Here is a 21,684-nt window from a genome sequence, read left to right as displayed (position 1 = left end):
ATGAGGCGGAGCCGCCCGGAGGCGGAGGCGTGCGGTGTGTGGCTGGACGCCGCGGCGCTGAAGAGGCGGAAGGGTCAGGTGGGTGGAGGGCTGGGCGGAGGGCGCCGGCCGGGCTCGGGCCTGGAGGCCCAGAGGCGACGGAGGTAGAGTTTGGGATGCTGAAAGGAACCGGGAGTCGGATTGGGGTCCAAAGGCTGGACGTGGGGGTTTGAGGAGGGAGGAGCGGGCTGTGGAGGGGTGTGGAGGGATGGCGGCGAGGTGCGGAGGTGTGGGGAGAGCAAGGTTGGGCGGGCGTCTGCGGGGAGTGGTGTCGATCGCACGGACCTCGCAGAGCTGGTGCAGCTGCGAGAAGGTACGAAGTAGAGGCCTAAGTATTGGAGTTGCGTGCAATGAGCAGATTTGCACATTTTCACCTGAGCGTCTGTTTCTACCCGACTCGCCGGGTTGCAGGCTATCTGCCCATGACGAATCACTTTGGGGGGAAAAGGAAAATAGGGGAAGGGAATTTGGTCTGATATTTATTGAGTGTCCTCTGGATGCCAGATACAGTATTACGTACTTAGCGCGCATTGTATGCATCCTTTCTCTCACTGGGAATAAGGAAACTGAGGAAGTAACCCAGATTCACCCACTTAGGAGGGGTTGGAAATACCATCCAAGTCCATCTCCTAAGCAAGATACTCTTTAGAAATAAATAAAATAAAAATATGAGTTTTGTTGGTGTTTAAAATTGCTAAGTGTCTCAAATATGTTCTCTTTTTCGGTACAATTCTGTAGGCTACATAGTACAGTATATAGTGATATTCACTTAACACATGGAAAATTGAGACTTGAACAGACACTAAAGGCAGGATTTTTTTTTTTTTTTTTTTTTTTTTTTTTTTGCGGGTCTGGGGATGGAACCCAGGGGCATTCGATCTCTGAGCTACACTTCCCTGCCCTATTTTTAATTCTTTATTTTGAAACCGGGTCTCACTGAGTTGCAAAGGGCCTCACTAAGTAGCTGAGGCTGTCTGCGAACCGTGATCCTCCTGTCTTAGCCTCCCGAATGCTGGGATTACAAGCATGCGCCACCACGCCTGGCTCTAAAGGCAGGATTTTTGCCGTCAAGTTGTTTACAGTCTTAAGAGTGAAGAAGAGTGCTGTATAGATACTAACAATACCTAACCTACTGACTATTTAATAAGTGTCAGGCACTTTGCTGGGATGTTACTCACCAATAGCATGCACTCGCTGAAGTTCAGTGAAGTAGAGCCTGTCATCCTGTGTGTTTTTGTTTTGTTTTCAGTATTGAGGATTGAACCTGGGGCATTCTACTTCTGAGCTACACCTCCAGCCCTATTTTTTATTCTGTATTTTGAAACAGGGTCTGAGTTGCAGAGGGCCTTGCTAACTAGTTGAGGCTGGCCACAAACCTGTGATTGATCCTCCCGTCTCAGCCTTCCAAGTGCTGGAATTACAAGCATCACACCTGTCTTCATTATCCTGGTGTTATAGATGAAAATACTGAGGCGTATATTAAGAAATTTACTCAGTTAAGCAGGAATTCAATCCAGTTCTGATTGTTGAAAAGGCAGAATATGGTATGTCCTGATAAATGGTCTCAAGGGAAACGTGATTTTGTGAGCCAGAAAGATTACTATGACTTGGAGTTATCCAGGAACATTTAACTGAACAGGTAGAAAGGGATTTAGGATTTGAATGGGGTGTTGGATATGGATAGTTTGAGCAATAGTATAAAGAACAGGTGGTTAACCTAAGGTTAACATAAGCATCTAATCCATAAATGGATTTTTTCTGTGGTGGCTACACCTGATGCACAAAAAATCAGTTGAGGGCCGTTAAAACAAAAAGCATCTTAAAACGAGGTTTTTTTTTTTTTTTTTTTTTTTTTGTGGTACTGAGGATGGAACCCAGGGGCCTTCTACCTCTGGGCCACACTCCCAAACCTATTTTATATTTTATTTGGAAACAGGGGCTCTTAAACCAGCTGAGGCTGGCTTCGAACCTGCGCGATCTTCCTGGCTCAGCCTCCCAAGTGCGGGGATTACAAACATGCGCCACCAGGCCTGGCAAAACTAGGGTAATTTTTTGAGATATAACAAATGATCACTGCCCCTTTAAGTTTTTTTTTTTTTTTTTAACTTAAGAACACTGTTAAAATAGGTAATACATTCACCTGGCACATGATTTAAGTGTATATGCAGTGGAACATCTCTCTTACTCCCAACCATTTTCCCCCACTGTCTTTCCAAAGATATTCTATACATCTACAGGCAAATGCATCTTTTTTCTTTCTTTTTGTTTTGTGGAACCTAGAGGCATTCTACCTCTGAGCTATACCCCCAGCTCTATTTTATTCTTTATTTTAAAACAGGGTCTCATTAAGTGCAAAGGGCCTCACTAAATTACTAAGGCTGCTGAGAACCTGTCATCCTGTCTCAGCTTCCCAAGTACTGGGATTCCAAGCATGTCCCACACACCACACCTGGCTCTTCTTTTTTCTTTCTTACAAATAGAAGCATATTATGCATTGTTTGGCAACTTTTAAAAAAAATGTATTATACCTTATGGGTCATTTAATATGTATTCATAAAGAGTTGCTTTTTTGTGTGTGGTACTGAGGATTGAAACCAGGGTAATTCTATCTGAACTATACCCTCAGCCCTTTTTAAATTTTTTTGTTTTTGTTTTGAAACAAGGTTTCACTAGGTTACTGAATCTTGCTACATTGCTGAATCTGTGCTTGAACTTGTGGTCCTCCTGTCTTCTTTTACTTCATTCTTTTTACTTTCTATTTTTTTTTTCCTAGTACTGGGGATTGAACCCAGGGGCATTCTACCTCCAAGCTATACCCCCAGCCCTATCTTTTTTATTCTTTATTTTGAAACAAGGTCTCAGTAATTTGTGGAGGGCCTCACTAAGTAGCTGAGGCTGGCTTTGAACCTTCTGTCTCAGCGATCCTCCTGTCTCAACCTCCCAAGTACTGGGATTACAGTGTGCGCCACCATGACTGTCTTCTTTTTACTTTCAGCCCCCCCCCCCCTTGCACTGGGGATGGAACAACCCAGGGGCATTCTACCTCTAAGCTACACCTCCAGACCTTTTTTTTTTTTTTTTGGTGGTACTGGGGTTCCTGGAAGCCCTTCTATCTCCGGGCTACACTCCCAGACCTATTTTTTTTTACATTTTTATTTGGAAACAGGGTCTCCTAAGCCAGCGCGCGCGGCTAGCTTCGAACCTGCGCGATCCTCCTGTCTCTGCCTCCCAAGCGTGGGGATTACAAGCGTGCGCCACCACGCCCGGCCCGAAAAATATTTCTAACAGAGGTTTTTCTATACATTAAAGGTAAAAAGATTTAGAGCCGAAAATGGTATATTTGCTATCTTAGTATTATACTTTAAATGCCATAATTAATTAAAAGTAATTTATATTTATTCTCTACCTATAAGACAGTTTAGTTTCTTGTCTTTGAAATAAGTAGCAGAGAAGGAAAAATGGAAATAACTAAGAAATGGAAACATGAAGATGCCAGAAAGCTTGCCTGAGTTACGGTGGTTGCTAGGCACCTTGGTAGAACATCAAATGCCACCCTGGTACTCACCAACTTTACTAACGTTCAGTCTGTTAGCAGATTCTCTGGACTCTGCCTTCAATTGTGTTTAGAATCTTACCTTTCTCCCTACCTCCACCACTGCTACCTGAGCCAAAGCATTATCTGCTCCCTGTTAAATTTAATTCCATCTCCTCAGAAAGACCAGAATCTTTTTCAAGGCCCCTGAGCACCATCTAGCCATGCATATACTCCTGTGCCTTGTAGATCTCATCTAGTTCACTTCGGTCCAGCCATCCTGGCTTCTTTGTTGTTCTTCAAACCAAGTACATCTCAGCTTGGGATCCTTGTATACATGTGTTTAAAATGCATAAGGAGCTGGATGTGGTGGTGCATGCCTGTAATCCCAGTACTTTGGAAGCTGAGACAGGAAGATCACAAGTTCAAGGAAAGTCTCAGCAGGTAGTGAGAGTTGTCAACCTAGCAAGACCCTGTTCCAAAGCTGGAGGGTGTAGCTTAAGGTAGAATGCTTCTGAGTTCAATCCCCAGACTTTATTAAAATGTATATTTAACAACCCTTGCCACCCCTTTTGATACTGAAATTGATTCCTTTTAAAAAAATTTTTTTTGGTACTGGGAATTGAACCCAGGGACATTCCACCTCTGAGCTATACTTCTTGCCCCATTTTTAAAAATTATTTATTTATTTATTTATTTAATCATATTTTTGGTGTGTGGGTCTGGGAATGGAACCCAGGAGCATTCGACCTTCAAGCTACACCCCTGCCCTATTTTTTATTCTTTATTTTGAAACAGGGTCTCACTAAGTTGCAGAGGGCCTCACTAAGTAGCTGAGGCTGGCTTCGAACCTATGCAATCCTCCTGTCTCAGCCTCCCAAATGCTGGGATTACATTTTATTTTTTTTGTTTTGAAACAGGGTTTTACTAAGCTGTTGAGGGTCTTACCAAGTTGTTTAGGCTGGCCTTGAACTTGTTGTCTTCTTGTCTCAGCCTCCTAAGTACTGGTATAACAGGCATGTGCTGTCACACCTGGCATAAAATGATTTCTTTAAAAATTGAGAAAAAAAGGTTTATTTCATTGAGATTGAAAAGGCTTAAAAAATACTGAAGTCCAAGAAAGTTGCACTATTATGGTCTGTTGGTGACCATCCTACTGTGCACTTGAGGGAAAAGAATGACGCAGACACAGAGCAGATTTAGAGGGGCAGACCAGGGGACCTCAGTCTTAGGCAAAGGCCCTGCTTTTTTTTTTTTTTTCTGGGTCTGGGGATGGAACCCAGGAACATTCGACCTCCAGTCTACACCCTAGTCCTATTTTTTATTCTTTGGTGGTACTGGGGATGGAACTCTTCTACCTCCAGGCTACATTCACAGACCTATTTATTTATTTATTTTGTATTTTATTTGGAAACAGGGTCTCTTAAACCAGCAAGTCTCCGCCTCCCAAGCGCAGGGATTACAAGCGTGTGCCACCACGCCTGGCTTTTATTCTTTATTTTGAAACCGGGTCTCACTGAGTTGCAGAGGGCCTCACTAAGTAGCTGAGGCTGTCTGCGAACAGAGATCCTCTGGTCTTAGCCTCCTGAATGCTGGGATTACAAGCGTGCGCCACCACGCCTGTTTTTTTTTTTTTTTCCAATTCTTTTTTTTTTTTTTTTTTTTGTGGTACTGGGGTTCCTGGAAACCCTTCTACCTCAGGGCTACACTCCCAGACCTATTTTATACTTTTTATTTGGAAACAGGGTCTCTTAAGCCAGCAAGGCTGGTGATCCTCCTGTCTCCGCTCGCAAGCGCGGGGGATTACAAGCATGTGCCACCACGCCTGGCTTTAATTCATTCTTGAGTGGGGAAGTTGAGGCAAGGATGCTACTGTGCAGAGTTTGGTGGGCAAAGTTTAACTAGTGAATATGCAGGAGTGCTAGGGGTTAAAGTTTAACTGAGTAGGTCACAGAAAATTATAGTCTTTGAGATAGTGGTCAGCAATAAAACCACTGAGGATGTGCAGAAGATCCTTGAGACAATGTTTGACAAGCAGGAAACCCTTGGAGAACGTTTACCTTGGAAGAACAGGCTGCTTTCAGTGAGTCCATCAGTCTAATCGTGGCTTTCCATGACTCAGATCTTCCCAAGGCAAATGTTAACCTGTTTTTGTCAGTCGCATTCTTCACATCTCCCCATCCCCACCTTTTCTTTTCTTTTCTTTTCTTTTCTTTTCTTTTTTTTTTTTTTTTTTTTTGCGGTACTGGGGATGGAATGGAACTCAGGGACATTCTACCTCCAAGCTACCCCCAGCCCTACTTTTTATTCTTTATTTCGCAACAAGGTCTCATTAAGTTGTGAAGGGCCTCAACTGAGCAGGCCACAGAACAATTGTAGAGAGTCACTGAACTGTGATCTTCCTGTTTCAGCCTTCCAAGTACTGGGATTACAAGTGTCCACCATCATGCTCAGCTTCTTTTTTTTTTCTTATTTTTATTTTTTAAGAAATTGTTCTTCTAAGCCGGGTATGGTGTCACATGCTTGTAAACCCAGCATTTGGGAGGTGAAGACCGGAGGATCGTGGTTCATGGACAGCTTCAGCTACTTAGCGAGACACTTCACAACTCAGACCATTAAAAAAAAAAAAAAAAAAAAAAAAGACTAAAAAATAGGGCTGGGGATGTAGTTTGGAGGTACAGTGCCCCTGAGGTACATCCCCAGGACCACACACACACAAAGTTAAAAATGAAATTGTTCTACCAGCCAAACCTAATGCAGATGTTGCTGCCAGTTTAAGGCTTGGGAGAAGAGGCATCTTCAGACTGCACAAAGCAAGCATAAAACTATTAGTAATACAGAAATGGCAAAGTCCCCCAAACGGGGTGAAGCCCAAATTTAGGGTTAAGCCATTGTAAGGTCCTTGAAAAATGTTCATACCAGTCAGTGTCCTTATCACGTTGCTGGATTGCTGATATTGTTTCTAAAATTAGGCTATGTCTTACTAAGTAGCTGAGGCTGGCTGTAAACTGTGATCCTCCTGTCTCAGCCTCCCAAATGCTGGGATTGCAAGCATGCGCCACCACCCCTGGCTAATTTTTTTTCCCCCCAATTATGTTGCACACTTTTTCACAGATGAGAAGTCACACAAATGTGTGAAAACCTCCAATCATAGGTAAGAGCCTTATTTTTATAGCCTCAACCTGGTCACCTAACCAAGTAGTGCCTGTTTCCAGAAGTTGTAATCTAGAGTATATTTTTTGATTAATATGTTGAGTATTAAGTGTCATGGTAACATTTTTCATGGCATTATTTACATAAGTTGTAGTGTGAGTGGCCTGACTAATAGCTGCTGTGGCTAAAATAATGATGGAAGCCACAATAAAAGCTATGAGGGAGGCCACAGAACATTTGGTCCTGATACTAAAGACCTCTGTAAGAAGAGATGAGGTGTGGGGCGTGGTGGCGCATGCTTGTAATCCAGCATTTGGGAGGCTGAGACAGGAGGATCATGGTTCGAGGATAGCCTCAGCTACTACTTAGTGAGGACCTTTGCAAATCAGTGAGACCCTATTTCAGAATAAAGAATAAGCTGGGTGTGGTGGCTCATTCTTGTAATCCCAGTGCTTGGGAGGCTGAGACAGGAAGGTCACGCAGGTTCGAAGCCAGCCTCAGCTACTTAGGCTCTCAGCAACTTAGTGAGACCCTGTTTCCAAATAGGTCTGGGAGTATAGCCCCGAGGTAGAAAAGTCCCTGGGTTCCACCCCCAGAACCACAAAAATAAATAATTTAAAATAGGGTTGGGGGTGTAGTAGTAGAATGCCCCTGGGTTCCATCCCCAGTACCAAAATAATAATAATAATAATAATAATAATAATAATAATAATACCTCGAATCTTCCCATTTAGCTGTCATATGTACAGGTGTGTAAGCATAAGGCTTACGGCACATAGTTAATATTGAGTACAAAAAGTTAGTGAGAGTGTTTAAGCAAGCCATGTATGCATGACTATTACAGATAATATGAAAAAGGAAGTTTTCTTGAGTAATGTTAAGGTTTCCCTTAAGAAAAGCATAAAGATAAGGGGTACAAACTTGTATAGAATGAGTTAGATTTGGGTCATGAAATTGTAATTTAATTGTACTGAAAGAATGATAAGTGCTGGCAGTCTAGATTTTCAAATTATACCAGACAGAGCCGAGTCTCCAAATAGTGAATTGCTTTAGTCCCCACTGTAACTGAGGCTGGGGTAGGGACAGACCTCCATCACCCCAGAGAATGGAATTGTTCCTATACACACTTAGATCTGAGGAATAACTAGAAGAGACTGACAGTGTACCATTATGTCTATCATGGAGCCAGGAGTGAGGCCCCTAATATGTGACAGTAAAATTATGAATGCTAGTTATTTTTCCTAGAGCTTTCTCAGTTTACTTCTACAATTTCAAGATGAACATCAAGCTGTTCTGCACACAACAGCATGTGTGGTCTCTGCAAATTTGTACTTTGGTGACCATGTAGGTAACTGCTCGCTGAGATAAAGGCAGTCTTGTTTTTGTTAGTGTTAAGATGCAGCCACACCTGACTTTCAGGTGGTTAACAGCAAGAGCTACAAGCCGCTACACAGTGAAAGTGCAATGGCCCAAAAAGACAAAGCTTGCTGAGATGAATTTTGGGATAGATACTGATCATCATTTGAAATTTCTTCTGGCATTTCTACCTCTCCCACCCAAGTGGTTCCATTGTTAAATATGGGGGTCATGCCATGTAACAGGTTCCCATAAAGGGAAGTTCCATTACAAATGTTCAGTGCACCTCAGCATTTACCCCAGGGCCTACCTAGCAGGCGATACCTGCCAGCATCGCTAAGAATAATGTCATAGCACACGTTTGTAATCCCAGTACTTGGGAGGCTAAGACAGGAAGATCGCATGGGTTCGAAGCCAGCCTTAGCTACTTAGGCTCTCAGTATCTTAGTGAGACCCTGTTTCCAAATAAAAATATAAAATAGGTCTGGGAGTATAGCCCAGAGGTAGATGGCCCCTGGGTTCCATCTCCAGTACCACACACACCGGGGTCGGGGGGATTCCAAGAGCTCACTGAGAGTTCAGTGTGACCAGCATATAATTTGGTCCTGAATAAGCAAATAGGTTTGTTTTACTTTGTCCCCTCTTAGGGGCCACTGCTCTACCCATATGGAAGTATCAGTTTTCCACTTTAAACATAGTAGAGGAAATAGAGGCCTTTAGGAAAAACGTGTTGTAGAGATATTCCTCATTGGGAGAGTAGGTCTCTTCCCCACAAATTGATGTTTCTAGGTGCCACGCAAGGCTGTAAGACAGCTGTCTGGGATTCAGGTCCCTGATCACCAAGGATATCAGTACTTTGCCATAGCTGATTGCATTTTCCAATACCTGACAATCAGGAAGATGACATCTGTAAAGGCCAGGTGGGGGCCTTTGTTTTTTACTTATTATAGTAACCAGCCCCTGTGTCTACTAAGCTCACAAAGGTTTTTTATTTATAAAAATTTTCAATGGAGCCGGGTGTGGTGGCGCACACTTGTAATCCCAGCATTTGGGAGGCTGAGACAGGAGGATCATGGTTCGCAGACAGCCTCAGCTCCTTAGTGAGGCCCTTTGCAACTCAATGAGACCTTGTTTCAAAATAAAGAATAAAAAATAGTAGGGCTGGGGGTGTAGCTTGGAGGTAGAATGCCCTTGGGATCCAGTACCCCAGTACTGCAAAAATAAGTAAATAAATAAACCTTAATGGGCGATCTCATGCTGTTTTTTGTGTCTAGAATATAAGGTTTTGACCAGTAGAACCAAATCCACCTTCTGTCTCCTGTTTAGCTGTATGTGGAACCCAATAGGGCAGGACAAGGAGTTGAGCAATTTTTGTGCCAGCTTCAATACTATGTATTCCCTTTCTTGTCATTAGCACTTGTATCTCTCCTTTATAATCATTGTCCATGACCCCAGGAATGACAGTAGTCCTTTTGCATTTAGACTAGATTGTCCATTATTATCTTGACCATCCCTGCAGGGAGAAGTCCAAATGCTCCTATAGGAATTTTATAAGGACAGTGGCCCTGTATGAGAACCCAGTCTAATGCTGCGGGGAGGGTCTGGCCTGTGCTTCACTCCCAGCAGGGGCTGTAGCAAAGTTGTGAATGGAAAGCCTCCCAAGCAGGTCTCTACTGTTTTTGGGTCTGGGGCTGGGCCTCATCTCCTGTTCCCTAAGGTAGACAACAGGTTTTTATCTTTGCCAAATTTGGAGTGGCACGTCCCTAAGGCTATAACTGACCTTCTGATATAAAGGCTGGAAGCTCTGTTTTTTCTAATACTCTTTCTGACCTCTTTATGCGTACCATAATCTACAGGGGTAAAGAGTACCATCCTGTCTGTGCACTGGTAATGTTAAAATCCCTCTAACACAACCCACCTAAGAGCCTCTGCCAATGCTGGCTGCTGCTCTTCCTGCCTCTGAAGGAGGTCCTGCTGAAGAAGGTGGTAGCACCAGTGGAGGCAGAGACAGCAGTTGTGGCAGTTGGAGGGTAGCAGATATCTCATTGTCTGAGTCAAAGCCCCATAGAACAGGCCCCAATGACTATTCTTTGCACTGGGTCTTTTTTCCTCTGTGTTGTGCCCTTTTCAGGCAGTTAGTTACTTTATCCCATTTTTCTGTATGTAGGGTGCCTCTTTCTGGAAACCAAGTATTTCTAGCCCTCTTTGCAATATTTTGAGCAGCTGCTCCTTGCTGACTTTGGCACTTGGTACTTTTAGGAGGGGTTGGAGTATTCCTAGATACTCTCTCTGCTGTGCTGATAAAGTTCACCCCATTTTTACCCTAACCTTCTAAGTTCTGAGGATAGTCGAATCCTTCTCTACTTACATATCCAATGTGGAGCTCCCAAGCACTTTAGATTATCTTCAGTTTCCTTGGCTCCTTTTCCCCGCCCTCATTTCAAGTGTCCCTGTTCAGGCCCACTTTTTGGTGACCGTCTTGCGCGCACCTGAGGAAAAAGAATGACAGACACAGAGCAGATTTAAAGGGACCTCACTGTGAGGAGAATGCCCTGCTGGACAATTGTCCACAGCTTTTATTCATTCTTGAGGGGAGAGAGTGAGGTAAGGATGCTACTGCATACATGCAGAGTTTGGGAGGCAAAGTTCAACTAGTAAACGTGCAGGAGGGCTAGGGCCAAGAGACACTGGAACACTTACCTTGGAGGAACAGGCTGCTCTCAGGAATCCAGCAGTCTTATCATGGCTGTCTAGGACCCTTAGACCTTTCCAAGGTAAATGTTAACCTGTTTCTGGCAGTTGATTCTCCATTTGGTCTGTATTATAAAACAGATAGGGGTCTATAAATGTAATTTAACTAATATTTATCAGTATTGTGGGGTATACTTATACTTTTTGTTGCTTTGGCACTTATTGTTATTTATAAGTTTGACTTTCTCATACCAGCAGAACTTAGTGACCCTTGACACAGTTTGCAGTTCTGTTCCTACTCCCAAACACGTATCATCATACCATCACAGTTCCTCAATCTGGATCCCCAAACCAGATTCCTGCCTTATATAACTGTTCTCTGGAGACCACTTCCCTCTGGGAACACTAGATGGAGCCTTTCTGGCTGGCTCTGCTGACTCTCATACCCGACATGAGCTGTGCAGATACAGTGGCTTTTCAGTCACTAGGTTAACTCCTGAAACTCATGCTTACTGGCTTGTATGTATGTATGTATGTATTTATTTATTTATTTATTTATTTATTTATTTATTTATTGTACTGGGGATGGAACCCAGGGGTTTTTCTACCTCCGGGCTATACTCCCAGACCTATTTTATACTTTATTTGGAAACAGGGTCTAAGTTGCTGAGAGCCTCACTAAGTAGTTGAGGCTGGCTTTGAAGCTGTGTGATCCTCCTGTCTCAGCGCTGGGATTACAAGCGTGTGCCACCACACCTGGCCATGCCTACTGGTTTTAAACTCATACATTAAAATTCCCCAAAAAGCTGGGCGTAGTGGCACATGCTTGTAATCCTAGCATTTAGGAGACTGAGACAGGAGGATCACGATTCTCAGCCAGCCTCAGCTATTTTTTTAGTGAAGCCCTTTGCAACTCAGTGAGACCCTGCTTCAAAATAAAGAATAAAATTCCCTAAGGGGCTGGGCACAGTGTTATATACCTATAATCTCAGGGACTGTCATGATGTGTTTTTGTGTTTTATAATTTTCATTAAATATTTAGGCATTATAATAATAGTGGGTGTGCTGTGTGGTTATAAATTGAAATGGTGTGATTAATAAAATATTTTGATTAAAATGCTTTAATATTAGTATAAGTCAGTTAAAAACTATTTGCCTCTCTTAGTAAACCTTCAAGAAGTTAAAAGACAACTCAGGTGGGAAACTGCAGCCGTTTCTGTGAGAGATTAGAAGAAAGCAGTTACTCATGACCCAGGCACACCCTGGTATCCAGGCAAATATATTCTAGATAAGAGACCCCGCTCACATACCCTCACTATCTCTCCAAACATCTGTGTGCCTTGTAGCTTTAAGGTTGTAAATGTAAAAATGTTTCAGCTGATGTAATAAGAATGACTTTGCAAAATAGTACTATATAAGAAAGCCCCCTTACTAGAATCGGGGCCCTTGCTAACTCTGCTGTGCCAGATGCGCTTGGGTCCAGGTTCGAACCTGCAATAAAGTGACCTGTACGAAATCGATTGGCTCTGGAGCTTCTGTCTCGCACGGTTAAGCCACAACATTTGGAGGCCCCAGCGAGATAGAGTTCCCCACCTGTCGGCCGGATTCAGTTTCCGGGTTCCAAGGGAATTGGTCGACAGTGGCCCAAATTTTTTTTTTTTTCGTATTTGGTCCACTTTCTGGCTGCCGGTGGACTCCGGAAGGAGTCAGTTAAGTTTCTGACATCTGTATTTTCTGGTTTGGGGACTTGTGGAGGCGGGACGCGGCAGAACTCCCAGCCCACGTCCACGACTGTGACGACAGTTGAGGACTCTGGTCAGAAACTTTTGGGTCAGAAACATTTTGTGGTCCGGACTAGGTTAGGTTTCTGTTTAGCTACTTGCACCTTAGTAACATTCAGATGTTTAATGTTGGATATTAAGTCTGTGTGATATTGGTGTGTCTAAGGCATCTGCATTGTTTCTGTTTTATTTTTGGTTTATTTTGTGCTTGGGTATTGTGTTAGTTTGGATTGTCTTGTATTTGTTGAATGTGGTGTAGAAGAAGTTAAAATTAAAAGCAATTGGATTTAATTCTAAAAAGAAAACATACCCCCACCCCTGGGTTGAAAGGGGAAGAAAAGACAGTTCGTCCAGGAGAATGCACATAAGGGATTGGTCTCCCACATTCTGAACTGGCCCTTCCTCCCCGTGCCGGAGGAAGGGTGGGCCTGAGACACAGTGGAGGCATTGGCCCTTCGGGGAAGTCCCCTCCAAAAACAGCACACTCAGACCCAAAACACTAGGCCCTCCTAACTAACATTACAGTCTCAACAAGGAGGCGCAGGTCTTCTTCTTTCATAGGTTCGCTGCAGGAAAACCCAGCACCGGTCTTGCCTAACTCCAATCCAGAGATCCTCCTGTGCCCACAGAGGCCCCCAACATATGCACCAGCATGGGAACTCCTCCGAACAAAAGAGGAGAAGGGGAGAGGGCAATCTAATTCTGAAACCCAGCCTGATCCCTCTACAGGACCCGATCCCCAGAGCCCTCCACATATAAGGGCAGGGACCAATTTTGGCAGGCCCCCTCCCTAGGCGCCGGCACCAATGTTTCATCTTAGATAGGCAATGGATTGCCGGGCGTGGTGGCGCACGCTTGTAATCCCCACGCTTGGGAGGCAGAGACAGGAGGATCGCGCAGGTTCGAAGCCAGCCGTGTGCGCTGGCTTAGGAGACCCTGTTTCCAAATAAAAATGTAAAAATAGGTCTGGGAGTGTAGCCCGGAGGTAGAAGGGCTTCCAGGAAACCCAGTACCGCCAAAAAAAAAAAAAAAAAGAGAGAGAGGCAGTGGATTCTCAGGACAGGCCTTTTATGGTTGATGTTCCTTTCTTGGAAGGTGGGCAAGGATTTGGCTTAGTTCTGGAGCGGCTTTCTCCTCAGTGATTTCTCCCCCTTATCAAATAAAACTCCTTCAAGTCCCTGTTCTCCGTCCTAAATGTGGAGATTCCTCTCTGGGACTTGGGAGGGAGAGACCTGAAATGATGGACCCGGACAATTGCCTCTCGTGCAACTGACAAAGTTTATTTTCCAAAATCAAGATTCTTATATCCTTCTCCAGTGAGATTCCTAGTAGAAAAGTGTAAACACCAAAGAACAATAGTGAAGGACATGTAAACAAAACAAAAGGAAGACCTATAACAGCACTGGTCTTGTGATAAAGACCAGCCCCTTGGCCTTGCAGATGGGTGGCCTTAGAGGGCAAATTCCTAAAAGGACAGGAGTCACACCCAGAGTTTTTGGAGAATTCGGCCTTTAGAATCTCCTTTAACCCTTTCGGAACCTTCTGTTCCTTAGGCTTTGTCCATGTCCTCCTCTGTCTAGTCTTTGAGCTGGATGGGGACGAAGTTGGGGGTCCCAGCTTTAGGGTAACATTCATACATGTAGTTGGCATGGGGAAATCAGATGGGTCCATGCCATGTATGTCTATGACGATCCAGAGGGCTGCGATAGATGTCTGTCAGGTTCTGTCTGTAACACCATCTGTCTGAAAGCTTCAATCCTATGAGACAACACTCACAATACATTTTAGCAGACAGGGCCCAAAAAACAACATGACAAGAAGACACAGGCGAGTTGATTCCTGTAACTATTCTCTGATAAATATTATTGCAGACTTTGGAGTCTTTAGATTTAATTGTCAGATGTACTCCTCTAGCCTCTACTATCCATAGTACTCTCCTGCTGCTGAGCACTTTCCTCTTGGGAATACACAAGGGGTAGGCTTATTAGAAACCTACTCTTTTAATAATCTATCTTCATCACATATGCAAATAAACATACTGCAAACATTCTGCAACTTGCTTTGGCCCTCTGATTTTTATCCTGGTCCTTTCTTTCCCATTTGGGTCAATCTTAGGATAAAACTTACTTCATACAAAACGCTTTCTTATTCTTACAAGATTTCCTTTCTTTATAACCATCAAAACTTTATACCTGAATACTTATTATATCTGTCTTTTGTTCTGACATACTTATTCCTTAGCCAAGTGGTGCCTCCTTGTCTCCGGACAGTGCACGTACTAAGTGTAAGGGTCAAGAATCTACCTGGCCCTCGGCTTCATTGTATTGGGCAGTATTGGTTGCTCATCAACGAGGGTGCTTTGAAGCCGCACACAGAGTTTACCTTTCTTTTGCCCAGGCCGGATCCCAGAGGAGAGGAAGTAAACTGAGGCACCGGTTGCCTTTCTTGTAGTTTTAGGAATAATGGCCTTAGTTGACTCTTAAGGCTTTTACTATAGGTTAATGATTAGAATCAAAGGCAAAGATAGAGAGGAACTCTGCATTGTAATCACTCCCTGCCTGAAGGCTTGCACACACCTAAGCTCTGACTAGATTTTACTATAGCTTGGAGCAAGGCAGGGGGAGTCTAAGGGCCCAGACATATTTTCTCCCACAGTCCTGATTTTATGGGACCTTGTTTTACATCACTGGAGCCATTTGTGTGGAAAGTTAATAGAATCATTACCAAAAGAAAATAGCTATGAAGGAACATCTAAGAGCAAGGAGTAGTCTGACCAGGGACCACGCTCCCTCAGGGCTTTTTCTCCTTGAGGTTTTGTGCCACGTCATGCGTGCAGGGACACCGCAGACTCCAAGGGAAGCAAGGCCGTGGCACCACGTGTTATCTCTCACAGTGCCCCTTAGTGAAGAATATTGCCTCGATCCAGAGCCCATAGGCCAAAGGACAGCGTATACTCCATTACTTGACATACTAATAAAATAAATTCCTGTTGTATAGGCAGAAAACAACCCTCCAGGACTGGCCAAGCACCAGCCTCCCATAGTGGTTCGGCTGCTCAGCTCAGCCACACCAGTGAGAGTAAAACAGTACCCTATGTCTCAAAAGGCTCCCCGAGGCATTGCTAAACATATTAAAAGACTAAAGAAAGCAGGGATTCTTGTTCCATGTAAATCAGCTTGGAATATACTCTTACTGGTCCAGAAGCCGGGAACTGAGGACTTTAGGCCAGTCCAAGACTTAAGGGAAGTTAATAAAAGAGTAGAAACAATTCATCCCACAGTCCCAAACCCTTATACACTACTCAGTCTTCTGAAACCTGGACATTGTATTTATATTGTGCTTGACCTCCGAGATACTTTCTTTGCCATGCCCCTCTTGCCCCAAAGTCAGCCCATTTTTGCCTTTGAATGGACAGATACAGAAAAAGGGGAAACAGGTCAGTTAACCTGGACTGTTACCACAAGGTTTCAAAAATTCCCCCACCTTGTTTGATGCAGCCTTAAGCGAGGATTTGAAAGACTATTGTTTCAAGGCATTCCCAAGTGACCCTCTTGCAGTACGTGGATGATCTTCTGCTGACAGCCGAGACACACGAAGCATGTGAGGGAGTAATACGGGACCTCCTGCACACTCTAGGTCAGCTGGGATATCGGGTCTCTGCTAAAAAGGCGCAGCTTTGTCAAACCAAGGTAACCTACTTGGGATACAATCTGAAGGAGGGAAAGCAGACTCTGTCCAGTAAATGAGTCCAGGCAGTCCAGAAAATCCCTAAAACAGAATGACAGGTGCAAGAATTCTTGGGTGCAGTTGGATACTGCCGGTTGTGGATACCCAGATTTGCTGAAATAGCTAAGCCATTATGTTCGGCAACTGGAGGAGGCTACTTGCCTTTGGTTTGGACTGAAAAGGAAGAGACTGCATTTAAGGAACTTAAACGCTCTCTTCAATCGGCCTGGCATTAGCCCTGCCAAACCTAGATAAACCCTTTCAGCTGTTTGTGGCAGAATCCTAAGGAAGTTTTAACTCAGACTCTGGACCTTGGAAGCGGCCAGTAGCTTACCTTTCCAAAAAGCTTGACCCCGTGGCAGCTGGATGGCCTGGGTGCTTAAGAACTATAGTGGCTGCCACGATGCTGGTCAAAGAGGCAGCTAGATTGACTTTTGGACAAAACCTTCAGGTGTTGTCTCATCGTAATCTTGAGGCATTGCTAAGAAGTCCGCCAGAGCGATGGCTGTCCAACGCCTGCATAATACACTACCAAATGCTGCTGTTGGATCCCCCTCGCATTGAGTTCATGAGAACTACTGTTTTATTTTTTTATTTTTTATTTATTTTTTTGTGGGTCTGGGGATGGAACCCAGGGGCATTTGACCTCAGAGCTATACCCCCTGCCCTATTTTTTTTATTATTCTTTATTTTGAAACCGGGTCTCACTGAGTTGCAAAGAGCCTCACTAAGTAGCTGAGGCTGTCTGCGAACTGCGATCCTCCAGGTCTCAGCCTCCCGAATGCTAGGATTACAAGCATGCGCCATCACGCCCGGCTAGAACTACTGTTTTAAACCCCGCTACCCTACTGCCCTCTGAAGAACCAGCACATGACTGCAACGAGGTGTTGACCACTCTGGAGTCCCTCCGACCAGGCCTAATGGACATCCCCTCAGAGGACCCAGATGCCAACCTGTACACGGATGGAAGCAACTTTGTCCAGGATGGTGTCAGGTACGCGCGGGCCGCAGTAGTCACACAGTCAGAGGTGATCTGGGCACAAGCCCTAAGCTGTGGAACTTCAGCACAGAAAGCTGAGCTAGTCTCCTTGACACTGCTCTCAGATGGGCTAAGGGAAAGCGGGTCAACATTTTTACGGACAGTAAATACACTTTTGCTACTGCACATGTCCACGGAGCCATCTATCAAGAGAGGGGACTGTTGACAGCCGGAGGAAAAGCCGTCAAAAATGCACAAGAAATTCTTGATCTTCTAGCTGCCATTTGACATCCTACAGCAATTGCTGTCATACACTGTAAAGGACATCAATCGGATGAGATGGAGACAGCAAAAGGAAACAACTTTGTGGATAAGACCGCCAGAGAGATTGCCTTAAGACCAGTAGGGCTGCTTGAAGTTCTGGCTTTTATACCTAACAATTTCTTGCCCCCATAGCCAGTGTATACTAAGAAGAAAAAGCCGAACTGAGTAAGCTTAAGGGAAAATATAATACACAAGGATGGGGTTACTTACCAGATGCCAGACTTTTTCTCCCCAGAGCCCTAGGACGACAGATTGCTGACAAACCCATTGTAGTACACACCTAGGAAGTACAAAATTGGCTGAACTTCTAAGAAAGGAATACTACATTCCAGGACTATCTAAAGTGGTAAAGAGGCTAACTGAAAGGTGCCAGCATTGTGCCCAGGTAAACCCCAGAGCTCCAGCCAAAGAGCCTCTAGGCCCGCAGTTCAGAGGCCTGGAACCTGGTGAACATTGGGAAATAGACTTTACTGAGATTGCAGCAGCCCCGGGGGTATATAAATACCTCCTGGTAATGGTGGACACTTTTTCTGGATGGGCAGAAGCATATCCTACTAGGACAGAAAAAGCGAAAGAAGTAGTCAGAAAGCTCCTCAATGAGATCATTCCCTGATTCGACCTACCCAAGGTTGTGGGGTCCGACAATGGCCCGACGTTTACCGCCGAAATAACTCAATTATTGGCTAGGGCACTTCACATTGATTGGAAATTACACTGTGTATACAGGCCTCAGAGCTCAGGTCAGGTAGAAAGAATGAATAGAACTCTCAGAGACTTTAACTAAATTAAAATTAGAAACTGGTGAAAATTGGGTGAGCCTCCTTCCATTTGCACTGTTACAGGCAAGATGTACCCCCTATGTCAAAGGAGTCACCCATTTAAAATATTGTTTGGAAGACCTCCCCCTATCTTGCCTAAATTGGGAACAGAACATCTTGCATTGCTTGGTAACTATAACCTCTTAAGATCCTTACAGGCTCTCCAAAAAGTCAAGAGAGCACACCCACCACCTGGTGAGAGCCATATGACAGGAGACAAGTACAGGCCAACCCAGCACCCCAGCTGCGCCACCAGGTGACCTGGTCTGGATAAAAAGACACAATCCAGCCTCACTGGAACCGAGATGGGAAGGACCACACACTATCATCTTGAGCACCCCAGCCGCAGTGAAAGTGGAAGGAAAACACCACTGGATTCACCGCTCTCAAGTTAAGTCAGCAACTGGAACAGACAACGAGGGTGTTTGGACCATGGACAAAACTGTACCTGGACCCTTAAAACTCAGATTAGAGCTGGGCGTGGTGGCGCATGCTTGTAATCCCTGCGCTTGGGAGGCTGAGACAGGAGGATCGCGCAGGTTCAAAACCAGCCTCATAAGCCGGGCGTGGTGGCGCACGCTTGTAATCCCCGCACTTGGGAGGCGGAGACAGGAGGATCGCGCAGGTTCGAAGCCAGCCGCGCTGGCGTAAGAGACCCTGTTTCAAAAATATAAAATAGGTCTGGGAGTGTAGCCCGGAGGAAGAAGGGCTTCCAGGAACGCCAGTACCACCAAACACACACACACACACACACACACACACACACACTACAACTTGAAATAGGGCATGAAACTTGGTGTGGTGGGGAACGCTTATTAATTCCAGTACTTGGGAGGCTGGGACAGGAGGATCAGGGTTTGTAGCCAGCCCCAGATACTTAGGCCCTCTGCAACTTAGTGAGACCCTGTTTCAAAATTAAAGAATAAGCTGGGCGTGGTGGAGCACGCTTGTAATCCCAGCATTTGGGAGGTTGAGACTGGAGAATCACTGTTCGAGGACAGCCTCAACTACTTAGTGAGGCCCTTCACAACTTAGTGAGACCCTGTTTCAAAATAAAGAATAAAAAAATTGGGCAGGCCGAGCGTGGTGGCACATGCTTATAATCCCCGTGCTTGAGAGGCAGAGACAGGAGGATCGCGCAGGTTCGTTGTCAGCCTCACTGGCTTAAGAGACCCTGTTTCCAAATAAATAAAAATACAAAATAGGTCTGGAAGTGTAGCCCAGAAGTAGAAGGGCTTCCAGGAACCCCAGTATCACCAAAAAAAAAAAAAAAAAAATTGGGCAGGGGTATAGCTCGGAGGTCAAATGCCTCTGGGTTCCATCCCCAGACCCACAGCAAAAAAAAAAAAAAAAAAAAAAAGAATAAAATATTAGGCTGGAGTTGCCAGGCGTGGTGGCGCATGCTTGTAATCCCAGCATTCCAGAGGCGGAGACAGGAGGATCGTGTTTTTTGGACAGCCTCAGCTACTTAGTGAGGCCCTCTGCAACTTAGTGAGACTGTTTCAAAATGAAGAATAAAAAATAGGGCAGGGGGTATAGTTTGGAGGTTGAATGCCCCTGGGTTCCATCCCCATACCCCCCCCCAAAAAAAAAAAAATTAGGCTGGGGTTGTGGCTCAGAGGTTCAATCCCCATTATGCCCCTCCACAAAAATAAAATATAAAACTTCTGACAAGACATAGGGGTAATTTTTTTTTTTTTTTTTTTTTTTTTTTTTTTTTTTTGCGGGTCTGGGAATGGAACCCAGGGGCATTCGACCTCCGAGCTACACCCCCTGCCCTATTTTGTATTTTTATTTTGAAACAGGGTCTCACTAAGTTGTGAAGGGCTTCACTAAGTAGCTGAGACTTTCCGCAAACCACGATCCTCCTGTCTCTGCCTCCCAAATGCTGAGATTACAAGTGTGCGCCACCAAGCCTGGTAAATATTTATAACCTTGGGTTAGAAGGTGGTTTATTAGCTAGACACAAGTACAACCAAAAAAAGAAACATAGTTAAATTGGAATTAATCAAAATTGACAACCTAGTTAAAGAAGGAGCAAAGGATTTGAATAGACACTTTTGTAAAGAATATGTACAAATGGCCAGTTCCTCAAATGTTAAACATAGTTACCACATGACCCAGAAATTATAGATATATACCTCAGAGATAGATATATACCTCAGAGATGGGAAAACATCTGCACAAAAACGTGGACATTAGTATTCTTAGCAGCATTTCTCATAGTAGCTAAAAGTGGGAACAACCCTGTGTCCATTAGCTGAAGAATAGGTAAACTAAGTGGTGTATCTGCACAATGAAATATTAGTTAGCAAGAAAAAGGCAGCGAAGTACAAATACATGCCATAAAATAGATGCCCCTCCAAATCAGTAGGTTCAGTGACAGAAGGCAGCCACAAGAGATCAGATATTGCAGGATACATGAAAGGTCCAGAAGAGGCAAATCTGTAGAAACAAAAGGCAGGTCTCGGGTTTCCTGGGCATGTGGTGGGTGGGAATAAAGAATGACTGCTAAAGACAACCCGGTAGGGGTTCTTTTAGGGATAATGAAAAATGTTCTAAAATTAGATGAGGTGATGTTTACATAGCTTGTGAATTTACTAAAAAAGAACAAAACATACTGAAGTTTATGGTATATGAATTAGAGCTCAGTAATACTATTACAATAAAAACAAGCTGAGTATGGTGATGCAAGTCTGAAATCCCAGGACTTGGGAGCTGAAATAGGAGGATCACAGGTTCAAGTCCAGCCTCAGTAATTCAGTTTTTAAAAAAAGGTGGGGTGGGCAGGCTAGGAGTATAGCTTGGAGGCAGTGTGCTTCTGAGTTCAATCCCCGGTGCCAAAATACATAATAAAAAGAGAAGCACTTTGTAGAAAACATGGCATTTGAGGTAGATCTTAAAGCAAGGGTCAGATTTTGTTGGAAAGCAGTGGGGGTGGAGACAGGATGAATTGAGCTAGACAGGCAAGAAATAACAAGGGATGATCAAAACCACCCTCACTTCTGACACTACTTGTAAGTTTGAGGTCCCATTCAAAGTTTTGATAATTTGCCAAAACTCAGAACTCACTGAAAGCTGTATGCTCGTGATTATAGTTTGTCAGCACTGACAGGAGTGGCCATCAGCCAGTGGCACGGGGCAGAGTCTGTGAGGGCTCTAAGTGCCCAGCTTCCACTGTTCCCTCCCAGTGAAGCACTGCACCGCTCTAACCGCTCTCAGCTATGATGTGGCAGTCCACAGAGTGCTGCTAATGATAGATGTTCACCTGCGCCTTGGTGTCTT

At 44.3% G+C, this 21,684-nt stretch overlaps 1 protein-coding gene across 1 annotated transcript in view; it reads left to right on the top strand.

The window, feature by feature from the left end:
* The window catches only part of AUNIP (aurora kinase A and ninein interacting protein), a gene marked incomplete at both ends in the record, with an annotated part of 30,238 nt that continues 8,554 nt past the window's right edge, over positions 1–21,684 (top strand). The window contains one exon of the mRNA XM_080691040.1: positions 1–78. Coding sequence (XP_080547166.1) covers positions 1–78 — 78 coding nt within the window. The remainder of the gene's footprint in view (positions 79–21,684) is intronic.

The sequence above is a fragment of the Muscardinus avellanarius genome, assembly GCF_963383645.1.
Source record: "Muscardinus avellanarius genome assembly, chromosome: 3".
NCBI lineage: Eukaryota > Metazoa > Chordata > Mammalia > Rodentia > Gliridae > Muscardinus > Muscardinus avellanarius.
The sequence above is the reverse complement of the archived record's forward strand: the minus strand, read 5'-3'. Positions and strand labels throughout refer to the sequence as shown.